This window comes from Chiloscyllium punctatum, chromosome 11, assembly GCF_047496795.1.
Source record: "Chiloscyllium punctatum isolate Juve2018m chromosome 11, sChiPun1.3, whole genome shotgun sequence".
Taxonomy (NCBI): domain Eukaryota; kingdom Metazoa; phylum Chordata; class Chondrichthyes; order Orectolobiformes; family Hemiscylliidae; genus Chiloscyllium; species Chiloscyllium punctatum.
The window spans coordinates 1522134-1548291 of NC_092749.1; the positions used below are offsets into that span (position 1 = coordinate 1522134).

The following is a 26158-nucleotide window of genomic DNA, read 5'->3' on the forward strand; positions in this document are numbered from 1 at the left end:
CTATACTATTTATGTGATCATGTCTAAGCTTGGGCTTAACACACTTTCCTGCTTCTCAGTCCTCATCCATCAGCCACGTGTTCTTGATTCCACAACCAGTAGGAGCAAGGTCTCAGTGTCAATCCTGTTAAGCCACTTCAGAATCTTGAATGAGATCAGATCACAAACTGGGAGTAACAGGAGGAATCTATACAGGTAATTGTAGGCTGTGTTCTCTGTCAATGATTGTGAGTATTTCTGTAGTCATGACGATTTATAATACCATAACATGATAAGATTTAGGAGATGAATTAGCATCTGCTCTGCCATTCGATCATGGCTTATTTGATTCTCATCTCCATTCTCCTGCCTTCTCCCCATAACCTTTGATCCCATTACTAATAAAGACCTATCTATCTCTGTCTTAAATACACTCAAACAATTAGGTTTCACAGCCCTCTGCAGCAATGGGTTCCACATCTGAACAACCCTTTGGCTGAGGAAATTCATAAATTTCATAGAATCCCAATAGTGTGGAAGCAGGCCATTCGGCCCATCATGTCCACACCAATCCTTTGAAGAGCAACCCGGCAGACCCATCCCTTCCTTCCCTATCCCTGTAATCTCATATTTCCCATGGTTAACCCACCTAACCTCAACACCTTTGGACTGTGGGAGGAAACCCTTGCAGACATGGGGAAAATGTACAAATGCCACACAGACAGTCACCTGAGGCTGGAATTGAACCAGAGTCCATGGCACTGTGAGACAGCAGTGCTACTCATCTCAGTTCTAGAGGGTCATCCCTTCACTCTGAGGCTATTCCCTCAGGTCTGAAAATGTGTTGCTGGAAAAGCACAGCAGATCAGGCAGCATCTAAGGAGCAGGAGAATCGACGTTTCGGGCATGAGCCCTTCTTCAGGATGCTGCCTGCTCCTGCTTCTTGGATGCTGCCTGACCTGCTGTGCTTTTCCAGCAACACATTTTCAGCTCTGATCTCCAGCATCTGCAGTCCTCACTCTCTCCTCAAAGATGTTCCCTCAGGTCCCAATCTCTCCTCTATCTTTTCCATATCCACTCTATCCAGGTCTCTCAGCATTCTATAAGTTTCAAACAGATCCCTCCTCATCCCTCTAAACATCACTGAGCTCAGACCAGAGTTCTCAACCACTCCTCATATGATGAGCCCTTCACCTTGCAGGACTATTACTGTAAATGTCCTCCAGATCTCCTTCAACACCAACGCATCCTTCCTTAGATAAGGGGCCCAAAACTGCTCACAATATTTCAAATGAGGCCCAGCCAGAGCCTTATACAGCCTCAGCTGTACATCTCCGCATTTGTACTCTAGTCCTCTTGACATGAATCCCAACTACCAACTGAATCTGCATGTTAACCTTAACAGAATCCTGAGCTATTACTCCCAAGTAATTTTGTGCTTCAGATTTCCAAAGACTTTCACCATTTAGAATATTGTCTATGTCTCATTCTTCTGACTAAAGTGCATAACCTCATACTTTCCCGCATTGCATTCCATTTGCCATTTCTTTTCCAACTCTCCTAGCCTATCTGAGTCCTTCTGCAGCCTTCCTGCCTCCTCAACACTACCTGTGTCCCTCCATCTATCTTTGTGTCATCTGCAAATTTAGCAGCAATGCTCTCAGTTCCTTTGTCTAGATCGTTAATGTATAACGTGAATAGTTGTGGTCCCTTCACTGACCTAGAGACCTCCAACAGTCACCAGCTGTTATCCTGAAAAAGACTTTTCATTCTCACTCTCTGCCTTCTGCCAGTCAACCAATCCTCTGGCCATGGCAGTACCTTACCCTAACACTCCGGGCCTTTTCTCTTATTTAGCAGCCTCCTATGCAGCATTTTGTCAAAGACCTTCTGGAAATCCAAGTAGATCATGTCTACTGGTTCTCCTTTGTCAAACTTGTTTGTACCTCCTCAAAGAATTCGAAGTAATGAAATAAATAATGTGAGCTGCTTTATTCATTCCTGGGACTGAGGGCCACTTCTGGCAGGACTTGTCAGGCATGACTTCCCCTTGATGAAGCCATCCTGACTCCGCCCTATTTTACCCTGCACTTCCGAGTAGTCTGCAAACTTATCCTTAATAATACAATCTCAAATCTTACCAATGACCAGTGTCAGGCTAACCAACCTATAGTTACCTGTGTATTAAACTCAGTGAGGGAAAAACTTCTACCTGATCTCAAAATGGGAAATAATCCACAGAAGCTAACAGAAATACTGATGGGAAAATGCCTTGTGAGCAGTAATTGTAACATAAGGTGCATTAAGGGAATGATTAAAAAGAAGATAGACAGTACACACATTAAGGAGTAAGGAATTTCAGTTCTGTGGTGACTATAGAAACTACAGTTGTTCTCATTGAACAGAGAGGTTAAAATGAGCTGTGACAGAAATGTTTCTCTGTAATCTCCTCCAAACCAACAGCCTCCAGAATATTATGCATTCTTCCAATATCTGCCGCTGTGTACTAATGCATAACATTCTCCTTCTGAGAATATAATATGAAGGCTGAAATGTAACGATGAGTTTATATAAAAACCTCAGTGAGACCACAATTAGAGAACAGTGCAGTTTTGGAATTTGCTATAGGAAAAAGGTTTCAGACGGATCAAAGGGCTGATTTGTGAACAATATCTCATCAGATGTTCCATGCAAGATTACCTGGGCAATTCTTCATGCAACTGCACATTCAAATATCTGAAACTGATGTGGGTGATGTAGGAGTAGATGGCAATGATTAAGATGACAGACACCAGCTTTATAATTGAATGTAGATGAAGAAACGCAGCACAGCTGATCAATGATGTCACCCCGCACAGGACAAAATACTACAAAAAGATACAATGTCAGGATTAGAGTAACTTCACATATTCTCTTAGCCCATTTTTGCTTCATTATTCTATCCAGGTTTTGTGTTGTCCCTTTGAAATGTTGGACCATGCTTACAGAAGCATCTTTAAGTATAGTGGTGACCATGTACAGATGCAGATTATCCTTCACTAACTAAAGCTGCAGCAATTCCTAGATCTAACCATTGCCCACATACTAGACTAGCCTTCACTAACTCCTGGAACTCCTGGTGGAGATGGTTGCTTAGTGTTATTGTCACTGGATGAAATTCAGAATCCCACCCTAATGTTCTGGGGGAAAACCAAAACAAAACTTGTTGGAAAAACTCAGCAGGTCTGGCAGCATCTGTGAGAGAAAGCAGAGTTAATGCTTTGGGTCCTGTAACCCTTCTTCAGAATTAATGTTTTGGGGATAGGGGATTCAAACATGGTGGATGGTGACATTTGAATTTAATAAAAATCTGGAATCAAAAGCTGGCCTCACGGTGATCATGTAACCACTGTTGGTTGTTGTAAAAACCCATCTGGTTCATTAATCTGCTGCATTTACCTGGTTTAGCCAACTTCTGACTCCAGATCTCCAGCAATGTGGTTGACTCAACTGCCCTCAGTCCCAGGAATGAATAAAGCAGCTCACATTATTTATTTCATTAATTCATGGGATTAACTATCGTGAAGGAATCACCAAATAAGCTCAGCACATAACAGGAAGACAAATAAAATATTGGCCTTTTCTTTCAAAGGGAAATGAGCATAAAAATAGAGTTAAAATGGTACAAGTGACTTGTCAGCAGACACTTGGAATACGATGAACAGATTTAGTTCTAAGATACCCTGGCATTGAGACACTCCTGAAAAGTTTGCTCCCAGGTGTAAAGGGATTAGTTGGAGCCCACTTGCTCCAAAGAACAGACTGATATTAAAAAATGGCTTCCAGGGTTAAAATAAAATCCAAGGCAAGTCAAACCCTGGTCAGATTTATGACACACAGGCAACGAGAGTAAAGAACGTTCATAACCCTCTTTGACCATTCCTGAATCTCACCTTGTGAGTTAAAATAAACCAACTCAACTGTCTTCATTTTCCTCAGGTATCCACATGTCTCTAACTTCAATATCATAAGGTGACTGAACGAATGATGGAGGGACCCAGGCAAGTTCTCCAGGGTCATCAGTTCAAATAACACTGCAGCAGTTGCTGAAATTTGAGTTCAATTAACAAATATATAATCAAAACCTAATCTCAGTAATGCTCTTCATGAAACTACCAGATTATTGTGAAGCCTTGTAATGTTCACTGATGTTCTTCAGAAGACAGAATTTGCTCCTGTCCTTTACCAGGTCGGGCCTAGTTGTGGCTCCAGACCCAATGCATGGGGTTAATTCTTAACAATTTTGTGAAATGCCCTAGAAATCATTTAGTTGTATCAAACTGCAACTGAAAAATTGAATATAGTTTAAACTACATACAACCATGGCTCAGAACACCCTGTAAAATGTCCCTCATCAATATCTGAGGTGTTATGCCACAATGTGGACAGCTGACCCACAGATGGCTGAGAAACCCCATCTGCAAGAAACCCATCAATTTCACATCTCTCCACAGTGACCAACCACAATGACCAAAATACCACAAGACCATAAGATAAAGGAGCAAAATTTGGTCATTCAGTCCACTGAGCCTGCTGTCCCATTTGCTCATGGCGATATATTTGTCAACCCCACTCTCTTGCCTTCTCCCTGTAGCCCTTGATCACTTTACTGATCAAGAACCTATCTATCTCTGTCTTAAATACACTCAATGACTTGGCTTCAATAGCCTTCAGGGGCAGTGAATTCCAGAGAATTCCTTGTGTTGTAGAAATGTAGAAACATAGAAGATTGGAGCAGGAATAAGCTAGTCAATCCTTTGAACCTGCCATGCTATTCATTATGATCATGGCTGATCATCAAGCTTAATAAGGTAAAAACAATGACTGCAGATGCTGAAAACCAAATACTGGATTAGTGGTGCTGGAAGAGCACAGCAGTTCAGGCAGCATCCAACGAGCAGCGAAATCAGGTGCTGCCTGAACTGCTGTGCTCTTCCAGCACCACTAATCCAGCGTCAAGCTTAATACCTTACTCCCGCCAACATCCAACCCCATCCCCCCAACCACCCCCACCCCACCACATCCCTTGACCCCTTTAGCTAAATGAGCTTTATCTACCTCCTTCTTGAAAACTCAATGTTTTGGTCTCAACCGCTTTTTGTGGTTGTGAATTTCATCCTGGTGCCAAAAGAAAATTATGCATCATGTCTCAAATACTACCACCCGGTGGCTCTGACCTCGATCATGAGGAAGTGCTTTGAGAGGTTAGTTATGATCTCATCAACCCCAGCCTACTATATTGTCTTGATCCTTTGCAATTCACCTCCCAGTGCAACAAGTCCACAGCAGACACCATCTCCCTGGCCCTACACTCATCCCTGGTTCATGTGGATAACAAGAATACCTATGTCAGGCTCCAATTTATTGACTACAGTTCCACCTTCAACACCATGATTCCAAACAAACTCATCTCCCCTTCTGCAACTGGATCCTTAACTTCCTGATCCATAGACAAAATTGGTAAGAATTGGTGACAACATCTCCTCCACCATAATCCTCAACATCGGTGCCCCATAAGGTTATGTACTCAGCCCCCCCACCTCCCCTACAGTCCTTATACACTAATGCCTGTGAGGCCACATTCCACCCCAACTCCATTTACAAGTTTGCTGATGACACCACTGTTGTAGGCCTGATCTCAAACAATTACAACACAGAATACAGGAAAGAGGTTGAGTGCTTAGTGAGATGGTGCAAAGACAATAATGTCTCTATCAGTGTCAACAAACAAAGGAGCTGGTCATTGACTGCAGAAAGTGGAGTGGAGGGTCTGGCCCTGTTTATATCAAAGGTAATGAGATAGAGATGGTCGAAAGCATCAAGTTCCTGAGAGCGATGTTCACCAACAATCTGTCTTGGTCCACCCACATTGGCACAATGGTCAAGAAGGCACAACAGTGTCTCTATTTCTTGAGGAGGCTAAGGAAATTTGGTACGTTCACAAAAACTCTGACCAATCTTTATGAATGCATTCAGCAATGGTGCTTCCCAAGACTGCAAGGAACTACAGAGAGCCCAGTCCATCACTCAAACCAGCCTCCCATCCACTGACTCCATCTATACTTCCCACTGCCTTGGGAAATCAACCAACATCATAAAAGACCCCTCCCACCCCAGCTACACTCCCTTCCACTCTCTTCCATTGGGCAGATGATATAAAAGTTGTCTACATGTACGAACAGATTCAAGAACAGCTTCTTCCCTGCTATAATCAGACTTCAGAATGCACTTCTCAAATGTTAATTCTGATCTCTCTCTGCACCTTCTCTGTGGCTGTAACACTGTATTCTGCACCTTGTTCTGCTACCCTGATGCACTTTTGTATGGTATGACCTGCCTGTGTAACACGCAAAACAATTTTTCATTGTATTCTTGTCACATGTACCAAGATACATCAAACCCAAACTCTCTGGGTGAAGAAATTTCTCCTCATCTCAGTCCTAAAAGGTTTACCCCAAATCCTTGAACTTTGACCCCTGGTTTTGGATTCCCCTTCCATCGGGAACATACTTCTTATATCTAACCAGTTGAGTTCTGTTAAAGTTTTAAAAGTTTTTATAAGATCATTCTTCTAAACTCCAATCAATATAATCCCAACCGACTCAATCTCTCCTCATGTATCAGCCCTGCCATCCCAACAATCAATTTGATAAACTTCCAGTCTACTCCCAGACATCCTTCCTCAGATTAGGAGACCAATGCTGCACACAATATTCCAAGTAGCCTCACCAATGCTCTATGTAATTACAGCAAGACATCATTGTTCCTGTACTCGAACCCTCTCACATCGAGACCAACACACTGTAAGGCTTTTCTCACTGCCGCACCTGCACGCTTATCATCAGTGACTGGTGCATGAAGACAGCCAGGACTCATCGAATATTTCCCTCTCTCAAACTACAGCCGTTCAAATAATAATCCATCTTACTATTTCTACTAACAGAGTGAAGAACCCCACAATTATTCACATAATACTGCATCTGCAACGCATTTAACCACTCACTCAGCCTGTCCAAATCACACTGGAACATTTCTCTCTGTATTTCATGTGGTCAACATAGATTTCAGCCTGGATTCTGGATTAGTGGTGCTGGAAGAGCACAGCAGTTCAGGCAGCATCCAAGTAGCTTCGAAATTGACGTTTCGGGCAAAAGCCCTTCATATTTATTGCTGATGAAGGGCTTTTGCCCGAAACGTCGATTTCGCTGCTCCTTGGATGCTGCCTGAACTGCTGTGCTCTTCCAGCACCACTAATCCAGAATCTGGTTTCCAGCATCTGCAGTCATTGTTTTTACCTCATTGATTTCAGCAAGGCTTTTGATAAGGCCCCTCATAGCGAACTGGTCAAGAGAGTAAGAACACATGGGATCCAGGACAAAGTGACACTTGGGATCCAAATGGGTTGAGAGGCAGTAAGCAGAGGGTGAAGATAGAGGACTGTTCCTATGACTGGAAGCCTGCTTCCAGTGGGATTCCTCAGGACTGGATCCTGGAACTGTTGCTGTTTATGGAATACAATGTTGGGGTATGAGCAATGATATGCAGATGACATGAAAATTAGTAGGTTCATAAATTGTGAGAAAAGCCATAAAGTACAGGAGCATATCAATGGATTGATGATCTGGGAAGAACCGTGTAGAATGGAATTCAACCTGAAAACGTGTGAGGTAATGCACTTGGGGAAGGAGGGGAGGCTAACAAAACAGGTTACAGTGTGAGTGGTAAGGCCCTGGAGAGTACTGAGGATCAGATTGGCCTTGGTGTGCACCTTCATAGATCCCTGAAGGTAGCAGGGCAAGTAGATAAGGTGGTCAGGAAGGCAGATGGATATTCATCCTTATTAGTTGAGGCATTGAATATAAGAGCAGGGAGGTTAAGGTAGAGCTGTAAACAATATTGGTTACACCACAACAATTCTGGCCTCTGCACCACAGGAAAAATGTGATTGTATTCAAGATGATACAGGGGAGATCCACCAAGATGTTTCCTGGGATGGAGTAATTTAGTGATGAAGAGAGTCTGGAGAGGCTTGGATTGCTTTCTTTAGAGAACCTGATTGAGGAATATGAGAGGGGCCTAGATAGCAGGCTGAGTCAGTTGTAACATTAAGCAGTGTTGGATATTCACCCGCACTGCCATAGCCTCCAGGTTAGGGGGCCAAAGCTGGGAAACAGTATTAGTGTGGTCACATCTTTGTTGACTGACATGAACACATTGGGCTGAATCACCTCCTCTGTGCTGTGAGCATCCATAAGTCTATAGACCACTTGACACCTCCAGCCTGCTGAGCCATTCAGTAGGATTATGTCTGGTGTGAACTCCACATTCCTCAATAACCTTTCAGATCCCTCCTAATCAAACATTACCTCACCTCCCCCTTAAAAATATTCAAAGGCTATGCTTCCATTGTTTTTTTTAAGGAAGAGACTTTCCAATAAATTATGACTCTCTATGAGAAACATTTCTTCTCTTTGTCTTAAAAGGGCATTCCCTTATTTTTAAAAACCATTCTCTAGTTCTGGATCTCTCAGACATGGCAATTTATTTCCCACATCTATCCTGCCAGACGCCTCAGAATCTTTCATGTTTCAATCAAGTCACCTTTATTCTTTTAAACTCCAGTAAATACAAACCTAATGGGAAATGGAGTATCATGAGGCAAAATGTGACATTATCCATTTTGGGAGGAAGAATGGAAAATAAGTATATTATCTCGAAGGTGAGAGATTGAAGAGCTCTGAAATGCAGAGGGATGAATTGCAAAAGGTTAGTACACAGGTACAGCCAATAATACAGAACGCTAATGAAATAGTATAATTTATTCCTGGGATGGGGGAATGAACATAAAAGTAGGGAAGTTATGCTTCATTTGTACAAGGCTACATCTAGAGGAGTTATATTGTATTGGTCATCTTATTTACAGAGAAATGTAAATATTTTGGAAGCAATTCAGAAAGGGTTTACCAAACTAATACCTGGAATAGGGAGGAGGGGAAGGTGGGACAGTGTGGGTGGAGGCGACCATATGAGGAAAGGGAGGTAGAATGGCTCGGCTTGTACCTGCTAGACGTTAGAAAAATAAGAAGCAACTTTATTGAAATATATACGACAAGTTTAGGAGTCTCCAAAGGGTAGATAAAGAAAGAAAGTTTTGTCTTATGGGAGAATCTAGAACTAGGGAGACACTGTTTAAAATTCACCCATAATTCAATGAAAACAGACATTAGACAGAAAAATCCTCTCAGGGGGTCATGAGTCATAGGATCATATGGTCATAGCATCCCAGGCAGTGTATTCCAGATTCCCACCATCCTCAGAGTGAAATAAATTAATGAGGCAAGTTATTAAATGTCTTCTTGAAATCTAGGTACAACACAAGAATCAAGATGGCAGAGGAGTGGGCAATGTCTGGGCTCCTCAGCCCAAGGCTCGTCAGTCTGTCCTCTTTCTTTTCCCATTTTTCATCCTCTCTCTTTTTTCTAAGATTTTAAAGTTTTTTTCTAATAAGAAAACTTACCTTGGAGCACTAAGAGTGGAGCAGAGTGGGCTGGAGACCTGGAGCAGTGAGAGATGGAGTGGAGTGGGCTGGAAACCTGGAGTGGAATGGGAACAGTTGTTGGACTGGGATCGGGCACAGATGGTCAGCTCCTTGCGAGGCCGGTCAGACCATGTGTGGAAGCTGCTGTGCTGAGCTATTGCAATAATATTGATTGCAATTTGTTTATCTGTCTGTGATAACTATCCTTTTAACTCCGCTTTTCTAACTTATATTATGAATCACTGTAAGGTAATGTAACATTTTTTTAAATTCCCCTATCATATCACTCGACATTTACCCCGACTAATGCACCTAACTCACATATTCCTGAACATTATGGGCAATTTAGCATGGCCAATCCACCTAATCTTGGATTGTGGAGGAAACTGGAGCATCCAGAGGAAGCCCACGCAGACACGGGGAGAATGTGCAAACTCCACACACCAACAGTTACCCGAGGCTGGAATTGAACCCGGGCCCTGGCGCTGTGAGGCAGCAGAGCTCACCACTGAGCCACCGTGCCACCCCAAACACAGAACAGTACAGCACATTACATGTCCTTCAACCAACAATCAACCTAGCCCACACACACCTTAATTTACTGCCGTCCATGTGCTTGTCTAACAGTCGCATAAATGTACCTAACATCTCTGACTATATTACAATCGCTGGCAGTGTATTCAACCACCACTCTCCACTTAAACAACCTGTCTCTGTCATCACCCCTATGTCTTCCTCCAATCACCTTAAAATTATGATCCTTCATGACAGTCATTTCTGCCCCAGGGAAAAGTCTCTGACTACCTACTCTATTACCTTGTCCACCTCTATCAAGTCACCTCTCTTCCTTCTTCTCTCCAGTGTGAAAAGCCCTAGCTCACTCAACCTCTCTTCGTAAGGCAAGCCCTCCAATCTAGACTCCATCCTGATAAATCTCCTCTGGACCCTCTCTAAAGCATCTACATCCTTCCTATAATGAGGCAACCAGAACTGGACACAATATTCAAAGTGTGGTCTAACTAGGGTTTTATAGAGCTACAGCAGCCCTTAAACTCAATCCCCCTTTTAATGAAAGCCAAAACACACACCTTCTTAACAACCCTATCAATTTGGGTGGCAACTTTAAGGGATCTGTGTACATGGACCCCCAAGAACCTGCAGTTCCTCCACACTGTCAAGAATCCTGTCTTTAACCCTGTATTCAGCATTCAAATTTGACCTTCCAAAATGAATCACTTCACATTTATCCAGGTTGAACTCCATCTGCCACTTCTCAGCCCAGCTCTGCATCCTGTCAATGTCTTGTTGTAGCCTGCAACAGCCCTCGACACTATCTACAACATCAATGATCTTTGTGTCATCAGAAACTTACTAACCCACCCTTCCACTTCTTCATCCAAGTCATTTCTAAAACCTACAAAGAGCAGAGGCCCAAGAACCGATCCCAGCGGGACACCACTGGCCACCGACCTCCAGGGGGAATACTTTCCATCCACTACCACTTGCTGTCTTCTTTCAGCCAGCCAATTCTGTATCCAGACAGACACATTTCCCTGTATCCCATACCTCCTAACTTTCTGAATGAGCCTAGCGTGGGGAACCTTATCAAAGGCCTCACTGAAATCCATATACCCCACATCTACAGCTTGAACTTGACTTGTCACATCCTTAAAGAACTTAATTAGGTTTGTGAGGCATGACCTGCCCCTCACACAGCCATTCTGGCTATATTTAATCAAACTATGTTTTTCCAAACACTCATAAATCCTCTCTCCCAAAATCCTTTCCAGTACCTTGCTTACCACAGATGTAAGGCAAAAGTGCAGACTGCAGATGCTGGAAACCAGAGTTTAGAACAGAGTGGTGCTGGAAAAGCACATCAGCTCAAGCAGCATCCGAGGAGCAGGAAAATCAACATTTCGGGCAAAATCCCTTAATTAGGAATAGAGACAGGGAGCCTCCAGAGTGGAGAGATAAATGGGGGGTGGGGCTGGGGGAAGGTAGCAAAGAGTACAATAGGTGGGTGGGGGTGGGGATGGAGGTGATAGGTCAGAGGGGAGGGTGGAGTGGATAGGTAAGAAGGGAGATAGGCAGGTAGGAAAGGTCATGAGGACAGTGCTGAGCTGGAAGGTTGGAACTGGGGTAAGGTGGGGAGAGGGGAAATGGGGAAACTGGTGAAGTCCACAGATGTAAGACCGACTGGTCTATAATTCCCAGGGATTTCCCTAATCCCTTTCTTGAACAGAGAAACAACATTCGCCTCCCTCCAATCATCAGGTACTATTCCCGTGGAGAGTGAGAAAGCAAAGATCATCGCCAGAGGCACAGCAATCTCATTCCTCACTTCCCGTAGTAACCTTGGATATAATTAATTAATCCTTTTTTTAAATTTTAAGAAAATCTAAAATAATTTTCAATGTTGGTTTTTAGAGCTCCAGTTAAACTTCTCTCAAACTCTAGTTTTCCTTGTTCATCTTTTAATCATATTTTTCATACTTTATGTTCTATCCTATCATGAAATCCCTACTCTAGGAAAAGACACCTGCCATTCACCTTATGTATACCCTTCATGATTTTATAAACCTCTGAACAGTCACCGCTGAGTCTCCTACGCTCCAGTGAAAATAGTCTGAACCTATCCGGCCTCTCCTTATAACTCAAACCTCCTTTCCCAGCAACACTTGGGTAAATCAATCTGAAGCCCCTCCAGCTTAATAATATCCTTCCGATAACAGGGTGGCAAGAACTGGACACTGTATTCCAGAAGAGGCCTCACCATTGCCTGTAACAACCTCAACATGACATCCCAATTTCCACATTCAAAGGTCTAAGCAATGAAGACAAGCATGTGAAATACCTTCTTAACCACCCTGCCTGTATGTGATACAAACTTCAAAGAATTATCTAACTGAACTCCTAAAACTCACGAGTGAGGGATTTCAATGATCCCTTTGAATCTCTTTGTTCACTATACCATCAATTTTGGTGTCATCCACCAACTTATTAACAATACCTTCTACATTCTCATCTTAAATCATTTCTATAAATGACAAAAACAAAATTGGACAAAAGCTAAAATAAAAGCAAATTACTGTGGATGCTGGAATCTGAAACCAGAAGAGAAAATGCTGGAAAATCTCAGCAGGTCTGGCAGCATCTGTAAGGAGAGAAAAGAGCTGATGTTTTGAGTCTAACTGACCCTTTGTCAAAGCTGTTCTCAGTAAAGGACTCAGCCTTGTACCCTTCCGTCCCCACCTCAATGAATCCCGGGCTCGATATGATGCTGAGCTCTTCTTCCCTCGCCCTCGCCTTCGCCCTCACTTCTTTGGGCAAGAGTCCCTCCCCCCCACTCCACAGATCTTTCCACATCCCTCCAACATTCCACCTCTAATTGGACACCCCCGCCAGGACAATTTCCTGCCCTCGATCTTTTCATTGACAATTGTCGACGGGACATTGGCCGCCTTAATTTCTCTGCCCCTCTTACCCATTCCAACCTCTCTCTATCCGAACTTTCTGCCCTTCGCTCCTTTAGGTCCAACCCCAACCTTGTCATCAAACCTGCGGACAAAGGGGGTGCTGTTGTCATCTGGCGTACTGACCTCTACCTCGCAGAGGCTGAGCGCCAACTCTCAGATTCCTCCTCCTACCTCCCCCTAGAGCATGACCACACCACCAAGCATCAAGCCATTGTCTCCAACACTGTGACCGACCTCATTTCCTGCAGATGCCTCCCCCCCCACAGCTTCCAACCTCATAGTCTCCCAACCCCGGACAGCCCGTTTCTACCTACTCCCCAAAATCTACAAGAAGGACTGTCCCGGCAGGCCCATTGTGCCCACATGCTCCTGCCCCACTGAACTTATTTCCTCCTACCTTGACTCCATCCTTGCTCCGCTGGTTCATCCCTCCCCACCTACATCCAGGACTCCTCTGATGCCCTGCGACACATTGACAGCTTTCAATTCGCAGGCCCTAACCACCTTCTATTCACAATTCGATGTGCAATCTCTTTACACCTCCATCCCACACCAAGAAGGCTTGAAAGCTCTTCGCTTCTTTTTCAAAAAGAGCCCCGAACAATCTCCATCCACCACCACTCTCCTCCACCTGACTGAACTTGTTCTCTCTCTCAACAACTTCTCCTTCAACTCATCCCATTTTCTCCAAATCAAAGGTGTAGTAATGGGTACCCACATGGGCCCTAGCTATGCCTGCCTTTTCATGGGGTATGTGGAACATTTCTTGTTCCAGGCCTACCCGGGTCCCCTCCCACAACTGCTGTATCCGTACATCGATGACTATTTCGGTACGGCTTCATGCTCTCGTCCTGACTTGGAAAAATTCATAAACTTCGCTTCCAGTTTCCATCCCTCAATCACCTTCGCCTGGTCCATCTCCGACACTTGCCTTCCTGTCCTTGACCTTTCTGTCTCCATTTCCAATAATAGTCTTTCTTGAGCTTTGACAAAGTGTCAGTTAGACTCGAAACATCATCTCTTTTCTCTCCTTACAGATGTTACCAGACCTGCTGAGATTTTCCAGCATTTTCTCTTTTGGAAACAAAAGTTGACTGTGTGGAATATGCTGGTCACAGGCCTCCAGTCCAAGAAACAACCCTGCACCGTCACTCTGTCTCCTGCTGTTAAGCCGATTTTGTATCTCATTGGCAAGCTCACCCTGAATCCCATGTGATCTAACTTTACTAATTAGTCTACCATGTGGAATCTTGTCAAAGGCTTTACTAAACTCCAAATAAACAACGTCTCCTGCTCTGCCTTCATCAATCGTCTTGGTTACTTCCTCAAAAAACTCAATCAAATTTGTGAGACACGATTTCTCTCACACAAAACCCTGCTGATCATCCCTGATCATTCCTTCCCTCTCCAAATACATATAAATCCTATTTTTCAGAATCACCTCCAACAATTTATCCACCAATAAAATCAGACTCACCGGTCGATAGTTCTCTTACATCCCTGCTTAAACATAGACACAACATTAGCCACTTTCCAGTCACTTGGCACCTCACCTGTATTTACAGATGATACAAATATTCTTGCAAGGGACCCTGAAATTTCCGACCAAATGTCACACAAAGTCCTTTGATAAAATAGATTAGGTCCCAGAGATTTATCTACTTTTATATTTCCTAACACCTCTAGCACTTCATCCTCAAGCCTCAAATAAAGCTGATCTTGCTAACGCTGGTCTCGCCTAGTGCACACCCTGTGCAGTGTAATCTATATGCCTCTGTTTAAATCTTTTTGACCCCTATATCCTTGCTTACTATGATCTGCTTCCACTGCTTGTTAACAAACTTTTCATTTTACCTCAGTACACATTACAATCAATCAATCATTCTGTAATGTGAACTGTTTTCAAACATTAATATTTATTTCCCTGAGTTCTCTCGCTTCCACCTCTTTCTCCACAGTAAAAACCGATGCAAAATATTCATTTAAGATCTCTCCCATTTCCTGAGGTTCAACACAAAGATGACCTCCTTGATCTTTAAGGTATCCTATGATCTGTCGAGTTGTTCCCTTACTCTTAATGTATTTGTACAATCTCTTTGGATTATGCTTTGCCTTATTTGCCAAGGCTACCTCATACTACTTCCTGATCTCCCTCTTAAACAATGGCCCTACACACTTTGTAATGTTCAAGATGTTCATTTGAACCCAGTTGGTTATATCTAATATATGATTCTTTTTATTCTTGACTAGAACCACAGTATCTTTATTCATCAATTGTTCTTTAATTCTACCACTTTTACCTTTTATTCTAACAGGAACACAAAGACTCTGAACTTTCATTATCGCACTCTTGAAAGCCCACTGCTTATCAGATGTCATTTACCTGCAAACAGTCTACTCCAATTCATTTTTGAAAGTTCTTGTCTCATACCATTCAAATTTACCTTACTCCTATTAAAAACTTGGCCTCATTCTGCATTCTGTCAAATTGAATATAAAATTCAATCATAACATGGTCACTGCTACCTAGCGGTGCCTTCATTTTGAGGTCCTTAATCTTACCCTATTGCACAAGACCATATTGTTGTGTATAGCTTGCTCTCTGGATAGCTCCAGAACACACTGATCTAAACAAAAACCTGAAAAACATACTAGGAATTGTTAACTTTTAAGGAGTTATATGAGATTTGAAATATTAACTCTGTTTCTCTCTCCAAAGATGCTGAGTGTCTCCAGCATTTCATGTTTTATTTTAGATTTTTAGTATCCATAGTATTTTACTTGTATTCCCTTAAATTACTTTTTGCCTTTAAGATTTCTAATCTCTACCTAAACCACTCCTCAGCTTTGTTTCCTGAGTTTGCATCAACCCTCTTTGTGGTGTTAATATGATAATTCATTAACAGAGGCCCCTCCCACTCCCACCCCTATCTTTTCCTAAGTTCTCCTCCTCCAAAATGCCATGTACCCTTCAATATTCAGGTCCCAGTCGATGTCATCTTGCAGTCTTGTGTTTGTAATGTTTATCAAATTATACTTACTTTGTTTCATAATGCTCATGTGAAGTACCTTGAAGTGTTTCATTACATTGAAGGGGCTATATAAATACACACTTTTGTTGTTATTTCATTTCAGTTCTCTTTGAAACATAGCAAACACACTAGCACACCTTCTGTCACTGTTCCCAATAATGTGGTGTGACCCTTCAATCAACTTTCCTCAGTCAGAGGAAACCAATGAAGGGTGAGAATTGTAGAAACCAATGGGTGCCGTACCTCAATCTGATTACAGATATTCGTTGTCTGCACATGAAATTGACCCCAGTTTGTAGCATTTAACACTTCAGTTGGAAATGGATTCAAGCCAGGGCACCAAATCTGAGGAGAGATGAGATAAATCAGAATTACAAGAATCCATGAGAATTTACCAATTCACAGTCATGCATGCCTAACCTGTCTGTGGAGATAATAGACAATAATAGACAATAGACAATAGATGCAGGAGTAGGCCATTCTGCCCTTCGAGCCTGCACCGCCATTCAATATGATCATGGCTGATCATTCCTAATTAGTATCCTGTTCCAGCCTTATCTCCATACCCCTTGACTCCACTATCTTTAAGAGCTCTATCCAATTCTTTCTTAAAAGAATCCAGAGACTGGGCCTCCACTGCCCTCTGGGGCAGAGCATTCCACACAGCCACCACTCTCTGTGTGAAGTAGTTTCTCCTCATCTCTGTCCTAAATGGTCTACCCCGTATTTTTAAGTTGTGTCCTCTGGTTCGGCACTCCCCCATCAACGGAAATATGTTCCCTCCTGCCAGAGTGTCCAGTCCTTTCATAAGCCTATACGTTTCAATCAGATCCCCTCTCAGTCTTCTAAACTCAAGGGTATACAAGCCCAGTCGCTTCAGTCTTTCCGTGTAAGGCAATCCTGCCATTCCAGGAATTGACCTCGTGAACCTACGCTGCACTCCCTCAATAGCCAGAATGTCTTTCCTCAAATTTGGAGACCAGAACTGTACACAGTACTCCAGGTGTGGTCTCACCAGGGCCCTGTACAGCTGCAGAAGCACCTCTTTGCTTCTATACTCAATCCCTCTTGTTATGAAGGCCAGCATGCTAGGCCAGATCTTTTGTCCCAGGAAGCTAAATTGGTTGATTATGAAAGCAATTTTAAAACACTGGATTAATGTAGAAATCTGGTCAGCATGGACAGGTTGGGCCGAAAGGTCTGTTTTATGCAGTGCATCTCTATGACTGTGACTCTAATCCCATTGTTCTACCCTCTCTCTGTGTGTTTCAATCCTAAACTAATCGCAGTGCCCTACTCTCTCCCCGTACTCTTGGTGCAGCCCCAAACTAATCCAATTGCTGCACTCCCTCACCATAAACCTGTCTCAACCCCAAAACAATCCGGTGATAAAAACAATGACTGCAGATGTTGGAAACCAGATTCTGGATTAGTGGTGCTGGAAGAGCACAGCAGTTCAGGCAGCATCCAACGAGCAGCGAAATCGACGTTTCAGGGAAAAGCCCTTCATCAGGAATAAAGGCAGTGAGCCTGAAGCGTGGAGAGATAAACTAGAGGAGGGTGGGGGTGGGGAGAGAGTAGCATAGAGTACAATGGGTGAGTGGGGGAGGAGATGAAGGTGATAGGTCAGGGAGGAGAGGGTGGAGTGGATAGGTGGAAAAGGAGATAGGCAGGTAGGACAAGTCTGGACAAATCATGGGGACAGTGCTGAGCTGGAAGTTTGGAACTAGGGTGAGGTGGGGGAAGGGGAAATGAGGAAACTTGGGCCTCCTTCACTGCTGCTCCCTCACCACCAGACGCCTGGAGGAAGAACGCCTCATCTTCTGCCTCGGAACACTTCAACCCCAGGACATCAATGTAGACTTCAACAGTTTCCTCATTTCCCCTTCCCCCACTTCACCCTAGTTCCAAACTTCCAGGTCAGCACACTCTCTCCATAGACTGTATCAGTTCCAAACTACTCCTACTGCCCCAACATAACAGAAATTGCTGGAGGGACTCAGCAAGTCTGGCAGCATCTGTGGAGAGAGAGGAGAGTTAATGTTTGGTTTGTAGCCAGGAAAAGGTGCTGTATATGCTGAAGATGGTGGAGTGGATTGGGGGGGTGGGGAGTTGGGGGGGTGGGGGGGTTTGTGGATGGAGTAAACAAAAAGTGGACATGGAGCCCTAACAAGGCAACACCAGCTGGGCAGACAAAGTGATGAGTAATCATTAGCCAGGGAGAAAGAAAAGGTGATAATGGGGACCATGAGTAGGTGAAAATGGGTGGGCTGTGCTGAAAGAAGGCCTGGTGTGTGGGGTAGGGGGCTGGGACATGGGGGAGTTCAGGCCCTAAAGTTCCTGAACTCGATATTGAGTGGGGAGGGCTGCAGGGTCCCCGAGTGGATGGTGAGGGACTGTTCTTCCAGATTGTGCTGAGCTTCACTGGAGCACTGCAGCAAGACTGAGACAGAGATGTTGGAGAGGGAATAGGGTGGGGGGGTTACAGTGACAGGGAACAGGGTGGGGGGGTTACAGTGACAGGGAACAGGGTGGGGGGGGTTACAGTGACAGGGAACAGGGTGGGGGGGGGTTACAGTGACAGGGAACAGGGTGGGGGGGGGTTACAGTGACAGGGAACAGGGTGGGGGGGGGTTACAGTGACAGGGAACAGGGTGGGGGGGTTACAGTGACAGGGAACAGGGTGGGGGGGGGTTACAGTGACAGGGAACAGGGTGGGGGGGGTTACAGTGACAGGGAACAGGGTGGGGGGGTTACAGTGATAGGGAACAGGGTGGGGGGGGTTACAGTGACAGGGAACAGGGTGGGGGGGGTTACAGTGACGGGGAACAGGGTGGGGGGGGGTTACAGTGACAGGGAACAGGGTGGGGGGGGTTACAGTGACAGGGAACAGGGTGGGGGGGTTACAGTGACGGGGAACAGGGTGGGGGGGGTTACAGTGACAGGGAACAGGGTGGGGGGGTTACAGTGACAGGGAACAGGGTAGGCGTTACAATGACAGGGAACAGGGTGGGGGGGGATTACAGTGACGGGGAACTGGGTGGGGGGGTTACAGTGACAGGGAACAGGGTGGGGGGGGTTACAGTGACGGGGAACTGGGTGGGGGGGTTACAGTGATAGGGAACAGGGTAGGCGTTACAATGACAGGGAACAGGGTGGGGGGGTTACAGTGACGGGGAACTGGGTGGTGGGGGGGTGTTACAGTGACAGGGAACTGGGTGGGGGGTTACAGTGACAGGGAACAGGGTGGGGGTGTTACAATGACGGGGAACAGGGTGGGGGATTACAGTGACAGGGAACAGGGTGGGGGGGTTACAGTGACAGGGAACAGGAAGCTTGAGGTACTTTTTGTGGATAAAATGTAGGTGTTCTGCAAAACAGTCACCCAATCTGTGTTTCATTTCCAGTGCAGAAAAAACCCACATGTGAGCAGTGAATACAGTAAATTAGTTTGAAGTAAAGTGGGTAACTCATTACTTCATGAGGAAGGTGTGTCTGGAATTTTGGATAGTGAGGAAGGGTGGAAGTAAACAGGCAGATGTTACATCTTCTGCGATTGCATGGAAAGGTGTTGAAAAGTGGAGAAAGAGTGGACCAAGATATCCCAGAGGGAATGGACTCTGTGGAATACTGACAAGGGAGGGGAGGAGAGAGGAATATGTGTCTAGTGATGGCATCCCATTGGAGGTGGAGAAATAGTGGTTCTTGTTCCATTGGATTTGGATGCTGGTGAGATGGTCGATAAGGACAAGAGGAACCCTATTGCTCTTGGTGGGAGGGAAGAGAAGGGATATGGGCTGAAGTGTGGGAAATGGATCAGACAAAGTTAATGATCCTATCAACCACAGTGACGGGGAATCCTTGATTGAGGAAAAAGGTGGACATTTCTGAGGTCCTCTCTGTGGAAGGCAGCATTATTATAATACATGTGATGGAGATGGAGAAACTGGGAGAATGGAATACAGTCTTTTCAGGAAGCAGGGTGTGAAGATTCCTGAAGAAGGGCTGATGCCCGAAACGTCGATTCTCCTGTTCCTTTGGATGCTGCCTGACCTGCTGCGCTTCTCCAGCAACACATTTTCAGCTGTGAAGATGTATAGTCCAGGTAACGGTGGGAGTCAGTGGTATTGTACTGCATGTCGGTGACCAGCCTGTGCCTCAAGATGTTGAGGAAGAATGGGTAGGAGTCAGAGATAGACCATGTGAAGGTGACAGCAGGGTGGAAATTGGAAGTGAAATCGATAATCTTTTCCAATTCCAGATGCAGAGGGAAGCAGCATCAATGATGTTATCGATGTACTGGATAAATCATTGTGGGGAGGAACCCAAGTAGGGTTGGAACAAAGAATGGTCCACATAGCTCACAAAGAAACAAGCAAAACTGGGGCCCATGCAGGTCCCAGAGCCACCCCTGAAGAAATCTGAAGAAATTGAGATGAGTTAAAGGACAAGTTGGTCAGGGTGAAGATAAGCTCGGCCAGGTGGAGGAGAGTGGTGCTGGATGGGAACGATTCAGGCCTTTCTTGCAAGGCAAAGCAGAGAGCTTTAAGAGCATGACAATCGGGGTTCACGATGAACAGGAGGCATCTGGTGCACCCAAACGGGAAATTCTGAAATTGATGTATACTGTAAAACTGACAAAGAATTGTGGATCTAAGTGGGAAGGGACTGGACAAGGGTAAAACAAAATTCAAGTCCAGGTAGGAATACTGTTAGATATTATACTTTTCTGAAGATTAATCACCAGACTCAAAATATTAACTCTGCCTTCTTGCTACAGATGCTTCCAGACATGCTGAGTTTCCCCAGCAATTTCTGTTTTAGTGTCAGATAGTTACCTGATTTTTTTACTGCTTCCCTTTTCAAATAAAAATATGACATTGGTAGTTTTCCAAACCTCTATGACTTTTTCCAGGAAAATTACTGCCAGTGACTATTACAGTGCATTCACTATCTCTATAGCTCCTCCCTTTAATAACCCAGGATACAACTCATCAGGTTCAGGGGACCTATCAGTCTTTAACCTCACTATAGTTTTCCTTGTAGATTTTTCTCCACTAACAGTTATCGTATTTATTTGCTTTCCTCTTTTTTGTCCCTTAAAAATATAGTAATTTTGGGATACTATTAGTGTCTTCCACTGTGAAGACTGATGCAAAATATTTATTCAACTCCTCTGTCATTTCCTGGTCCCCTATTATTAATTCCTCACCTATTTCTCTAAGGAACTTATGTTAACCTGGGCTTCTCTTTTCCTTTTTATATATTTGAAGAAGCTCTTGCAGTCTGTCTTGATGTTGCAGCAGACATTTTATTAACCAGCATTTATGCGACCAGCAGCGTGCCAGTCTGGATAATCATGAGGACCACATAATCAACATAAACACACTCACTCGGTAACAGAAATGTAATAGAGGATGTATACACAGCATTGTTATACTTCATTTACAGCATAAATCACTTAAATGTGATTTTGCCTTAAATAAAACTTACCTGCAGACAGCCTTCTCACTTATCCTCAGCTGATCACTCAGACATTGTGATAGATTGCAATATTTGAGGAGAAATTGACTTGAAATTAAATCAACTGTTGCTATTTAGTGTGACCATCTCATTGAACAATAAAATTGACATTGAGATAAAAGAATTTAAAACCGATAATAATTGGACAGAATAATAAGTAATAAGTAAGCTTCATTGGTACTTTAGGTGTATAATTTCTGCCGGTTTATTGAGAGTACTAGCTCATAAGGTACTAGTTAAAACAAAGTTTGCTGTACTTAGAATCCCTACAGTGTGGAAACAGGCCTTTCGGCCCAACAAGTTCACACCGACCCTCCAAACAGTATCCCACCCAAACCCATTCCCCATTATTCTACATTTGCCCCTGACTAATGCACCTAACCTACACATCCCAGAACACTATGGGCAATTTAGCAAGGCCAACTCACCTAACCTGCACATCTTTGGATTGTGGGAGGAAACTGGTGCTAACCACTGAGCCACCATGCCACCCTCCAAGTTTATTTTGTCCCTCTTTTTTATTTATTGCCTTTTGCTGATCTTAAAACTTTGCCAATCTTCTGGCTTACCACTAATCTTTGCGATTTTGGGTTATCCTATTCGTTGAATCCTGCTTCCTCAGCTGTATATAACTTTGTAATGAGCCAAGAACTGGTTTCTTAAAAGTCTGCCATTGTTGCTCAACCGTCTTTGCTGCTTAACTCCTTTCCAAATGCACTCCAGCCAGTTCTGGCCTCATTACTTAGCAATTGCCCTTGTTTGAGTTGAGCATCTGTGTTTCTAACCCAAGTTCCTCCCTTTCAAATTGATTGTTAAGTTCTATCATTTTATGGTCACTCTTTCTGAGGGGATCTTTTACTCTGATATTGTTATTAAACCTGCCTTATTACACTTTACCAGATCCAAAACAGCCTGATCCTTGATTGGGTTCAGAAATATTTCTCCTGTCTTGCAGTGGTTAACTGCTGCTTTATTTCTCCAATATTTAACTGCACACAGTGTTTAAAGGAACACTTCCAATTTTCCCTTTCTTGCTGCTCCTTCAATCACCACAGTCAGTGTATCGACTCTCCATCATACTTTGAGTTCGGAAGAAAGGTCACTGGACATGAAACATAACTCTGTTTCTCTCATCTCAGAAGAAGCTGCCTGACCTGCTGATTTTCTCCAATAATTTCTGTTTTTGTCTCCAACCATCCTAGAATGACAGGTTCACTCAAAGAACTCACTCCAGGTACAATGTTTATGGCCAGACCTACACAGTGTGTAAAAAGGTCATTTGACCCAACATGTCCACACCATCCCTCCAAAGAATATCCCACCCAGACTCATTCTCCTACCCTATTACTCTACATTTATCCCTGAATAATGCACCTAACTTACACATCCCTGAACACTATAGACAATTTTGCTTGGCCAATTCACCTAATGTGCATCTCTTTGGACAGTGGGAGGAAACCAGAGCACCCGGAAGATCAGTCACCTGAGGATGGAATTGAACCTGGGTCCCTGGTGCTGTGAGGCAGCAGTGCTAACCACTGAGCCACCACGCAGCTCAGAATATTTTATATATTTTATAATTTGCCCTCAAGTAGTCCGAGGACAAAACATGAAATTGTCTTCTTTGTTTGGTGATATGCCTCCTACGCCAGCAGGTATACAGTTGGTTCTTTTTTTGGCAGCACATTTAAATGTGTATGCAGCAGACCAGCTTTTATCAAAGGTCAGAGCTTGGTGAAGGTTCCGAGAACTCTGAGGGCAACATCATTATCTAAGACCATCTGATCATGTTTTCTTCCTTCTTTTCTTTTTTCTTTTATTTTAATTTAACCCATTTTTCTAATGAACCTGTTCAGTTTAACAATGTTTAATAATAGACAAGTAATGGGTTTAACTTGGGGAATTACCTGTCTTCCTATAAACAGGAACAGGAGATACTCAGTTAATCACTGGTTCTTTAAAAAGACATTATCGGGAAACAATTAAAACAGAAGTGGTTAAATTGAGAGGATGTAGAGCTTGTAGTGTGGGTCTCTGCCAATAATTGCGTAGAATGGTCAGTAAAATTTAGTTCTCATTTAATCCTTCATCACCAGGTTTTTTGGAATGTAACAGCGCTGTCTAGCCCTCCCCAGTACCCCTGTAAGTTTGGATGGATTACTTTCTCAAAGGTGACTGTAAGATGAGCAACAAACCCCCCATTAATGACCACACAGTGGGAATAAAGACATAGTTGATGCAGAGCTGAGATCTGTATAGCAATATTGCATGGGGGATAAAAATACGACAAGCCTGCCAAATCCCAAGGTTGGGTGCCCTAAGAACTTATCACTCACCATGTCATATATTGATAAGACAAAGTTGATTGCGATGGACAGCAGCATGATTGTAGTTCGGACACTGTATGTCTCTTGAATCCAGCTACACAGTTCGTGCATGGCCTTTGGGAGACAGTTAAATGCCTCAGCCATAATGCACAATAGCAGACAGCAGTAAAAGAGCACAATGGAGACTAAATGGCCAATCCTCATTTCCTGCCTGTGGGTAGAAAACAAATGGGGGATTTGTGTGTTAGACAAATTGCAAACAATTCAAAAAACTCTTGTACAGTGCTTGAATGAGACAATTATCCAACACAGTGGCCAGTATAGAAGGATAGAGATTTTCCAACACTAACTGTGCCAACCCATAACATTGGATCCACCAAAATCCTGCTTACCACTCATGGTCCATAATCCAATAATCTACAGCACATAAAGTCAAATCCAGATTAGTTTTAAAATCAATTTGTGAGGATTGCTTGGTAGTTTTATTTATCAGAAAAACCAATGGCTATTGGAGGAAGATGGGAAGGTGGAATTCAAAACATAAAACTTTGCATGATCTTCGGATCATTCAGAAGCTGGAGGAAATGATTGAGAGGAATTGCAGGGAGGTACTCACACCTCAGGTACAGGAAAAAGGCAGATGAGTTACGAAAGGAGATGGCAAGGGAACAGGCAGGCAGTGCAGGGAATCACTGTGGCTAATCCTCTCATAACAAGATACTGTTCTGGATACTGCTGAGGGGGACAGCTTACCAGGGGTAAGCCATGGGGACAGGTCACTAGTATAGAGTCTGTCCCTGTTGCTCAGAAGGAAAGGGGGAAGATGAGCAGAGCTTTAGTAATTGGGGATTCCATAAATAGGGAGACAAATCGCAGGCTCTGTGTGAACAAGAGAGACTTACGATGTGTTGCCTCCCAGGTGCCAGCGTTCATGATGTCTCGGATCATGTTTTTGGGATCCTTGAGGGGGACAGGGAGCAGCCCCAAGTCGTGGTCCACATAGGTACTAATGACATAGGTAGGAAGAGAGATAGGGGTTTCAAGCAGAAATTCAGGGAGCTAGGGTGGAAATTGTTATCTCTGGTTTGTTGCCAGTGCCACAGTGCAAGGCGAGGATTAGGGACAGAGAGGAGTTGAACACATGGCCACAAGGTTGGTGCATGAGGGAGGGGTTCTGATACCTGGATAATTGGGGCTCATTCTGGGGAAGGTGGGACCTCGACAAACAGGATAGTCTTCACCTGAACCAGAGGGGTACCAATATCCTGGGGGAGAAGTTTGCTAATGTCTTTCAGGGGTGTTTAAACTAACTCAGCAGGGGGATTGGAACCTGAATTGTAGTTCAAGTGTCCAGGAGGTTGAGAACAGTGAGGTCAGAAATATGGTTTCAGCGTCGCAAGAGTGCACTGGTAAGCAGGCAGGTGGTTTGAAGTGTATCTACTTCAACATAGGAGCATCCTGAATAAGGTGGGTGAACTTGCAGCAGGGATTGGTACCTAGGACTTCGATTTTGTGGCCATTTCAGAGACATGGAATAGAGCAGAGACAGGAATGGTTGTTGGGAGTTGCGGGGTTTAGATGTTTTAGTAAGAACAGAGAAGAGGGGGAGGTGTGGCATTGTTAGTCAAAGACAATATTATGGTGGCAGAAAGGACGTTTGAGGACTCATCTACTGAGGTAGTATGGACTGAGGTTAGAAACAGGAAAGGAGAGGTCACCCTGTTGGGAGTTTTCAATAGGCCTCCAAATCTTTCCAGAGATGTAGAGGAAAGGACAGCAAAGATGATTCTATGTAGGAGCGAATTTAACAGGGTAGTTGTTATGCAGGACTTTAACTTTCCAAATATTTACTGGAAATACCATAGTTTGAGTACTTTAGATGGGTCAGCTTTTGACCAACGTGTACAGAATGCTGCCTCCACCCTTGAACCCCGCCCCTCCAATCGCCACCAGGACAGAACCCCACTGGTCCTCACCTACCACCCCACCAACCTCCAGATACATCGGATCATCCTTCGTCATTTCCGCCACTTCCAAACGGACCCCACCACCAGGGATATATTTCCCTCCTCTCCCCGATCAGCATTCCGGAAAGACCACTCCCTCCGCGACTCCCTTGTCAGGTCCAAACCCCCCACCAACCCAACCTCCACTCCCGGCACCTTCCCCTGCAACCACAAAAAATGCAAAACTTGCGCCCACACCTCTCCCCTCACTTCCCTCCAAGGGCCCAAGGGATCC

The 26158-nt window shown here is 44.0% G+C and overlaps 1 protein-coding gene across 1 annotated transcript in view; it reads right to left on the reverse strand.

The window, feature by feature from the left end:
• LOC140482632 (adenylate cyclase type 8-like) overlaps positions 1-26158 on the reverse strand; it is a 160220-nt gene that overhangs the window by 36032 nt on the left and 98030 nt on the right. The window contains exons 13-14 of the mRNA XM_072580140.1: positions 16311-16412; positions 2680-2846 (exon numbers count right to left, since the gene is read on the reverse strand). Of these exons, the coding sequence (XP_072436241.1) occupies positions 2680-2846; positions 16311-16412 (269 nt within the window). The remainder of the gene's footprint in view (positions 1-2679; positions 2847-16310; positions 16413-26158) is intronic.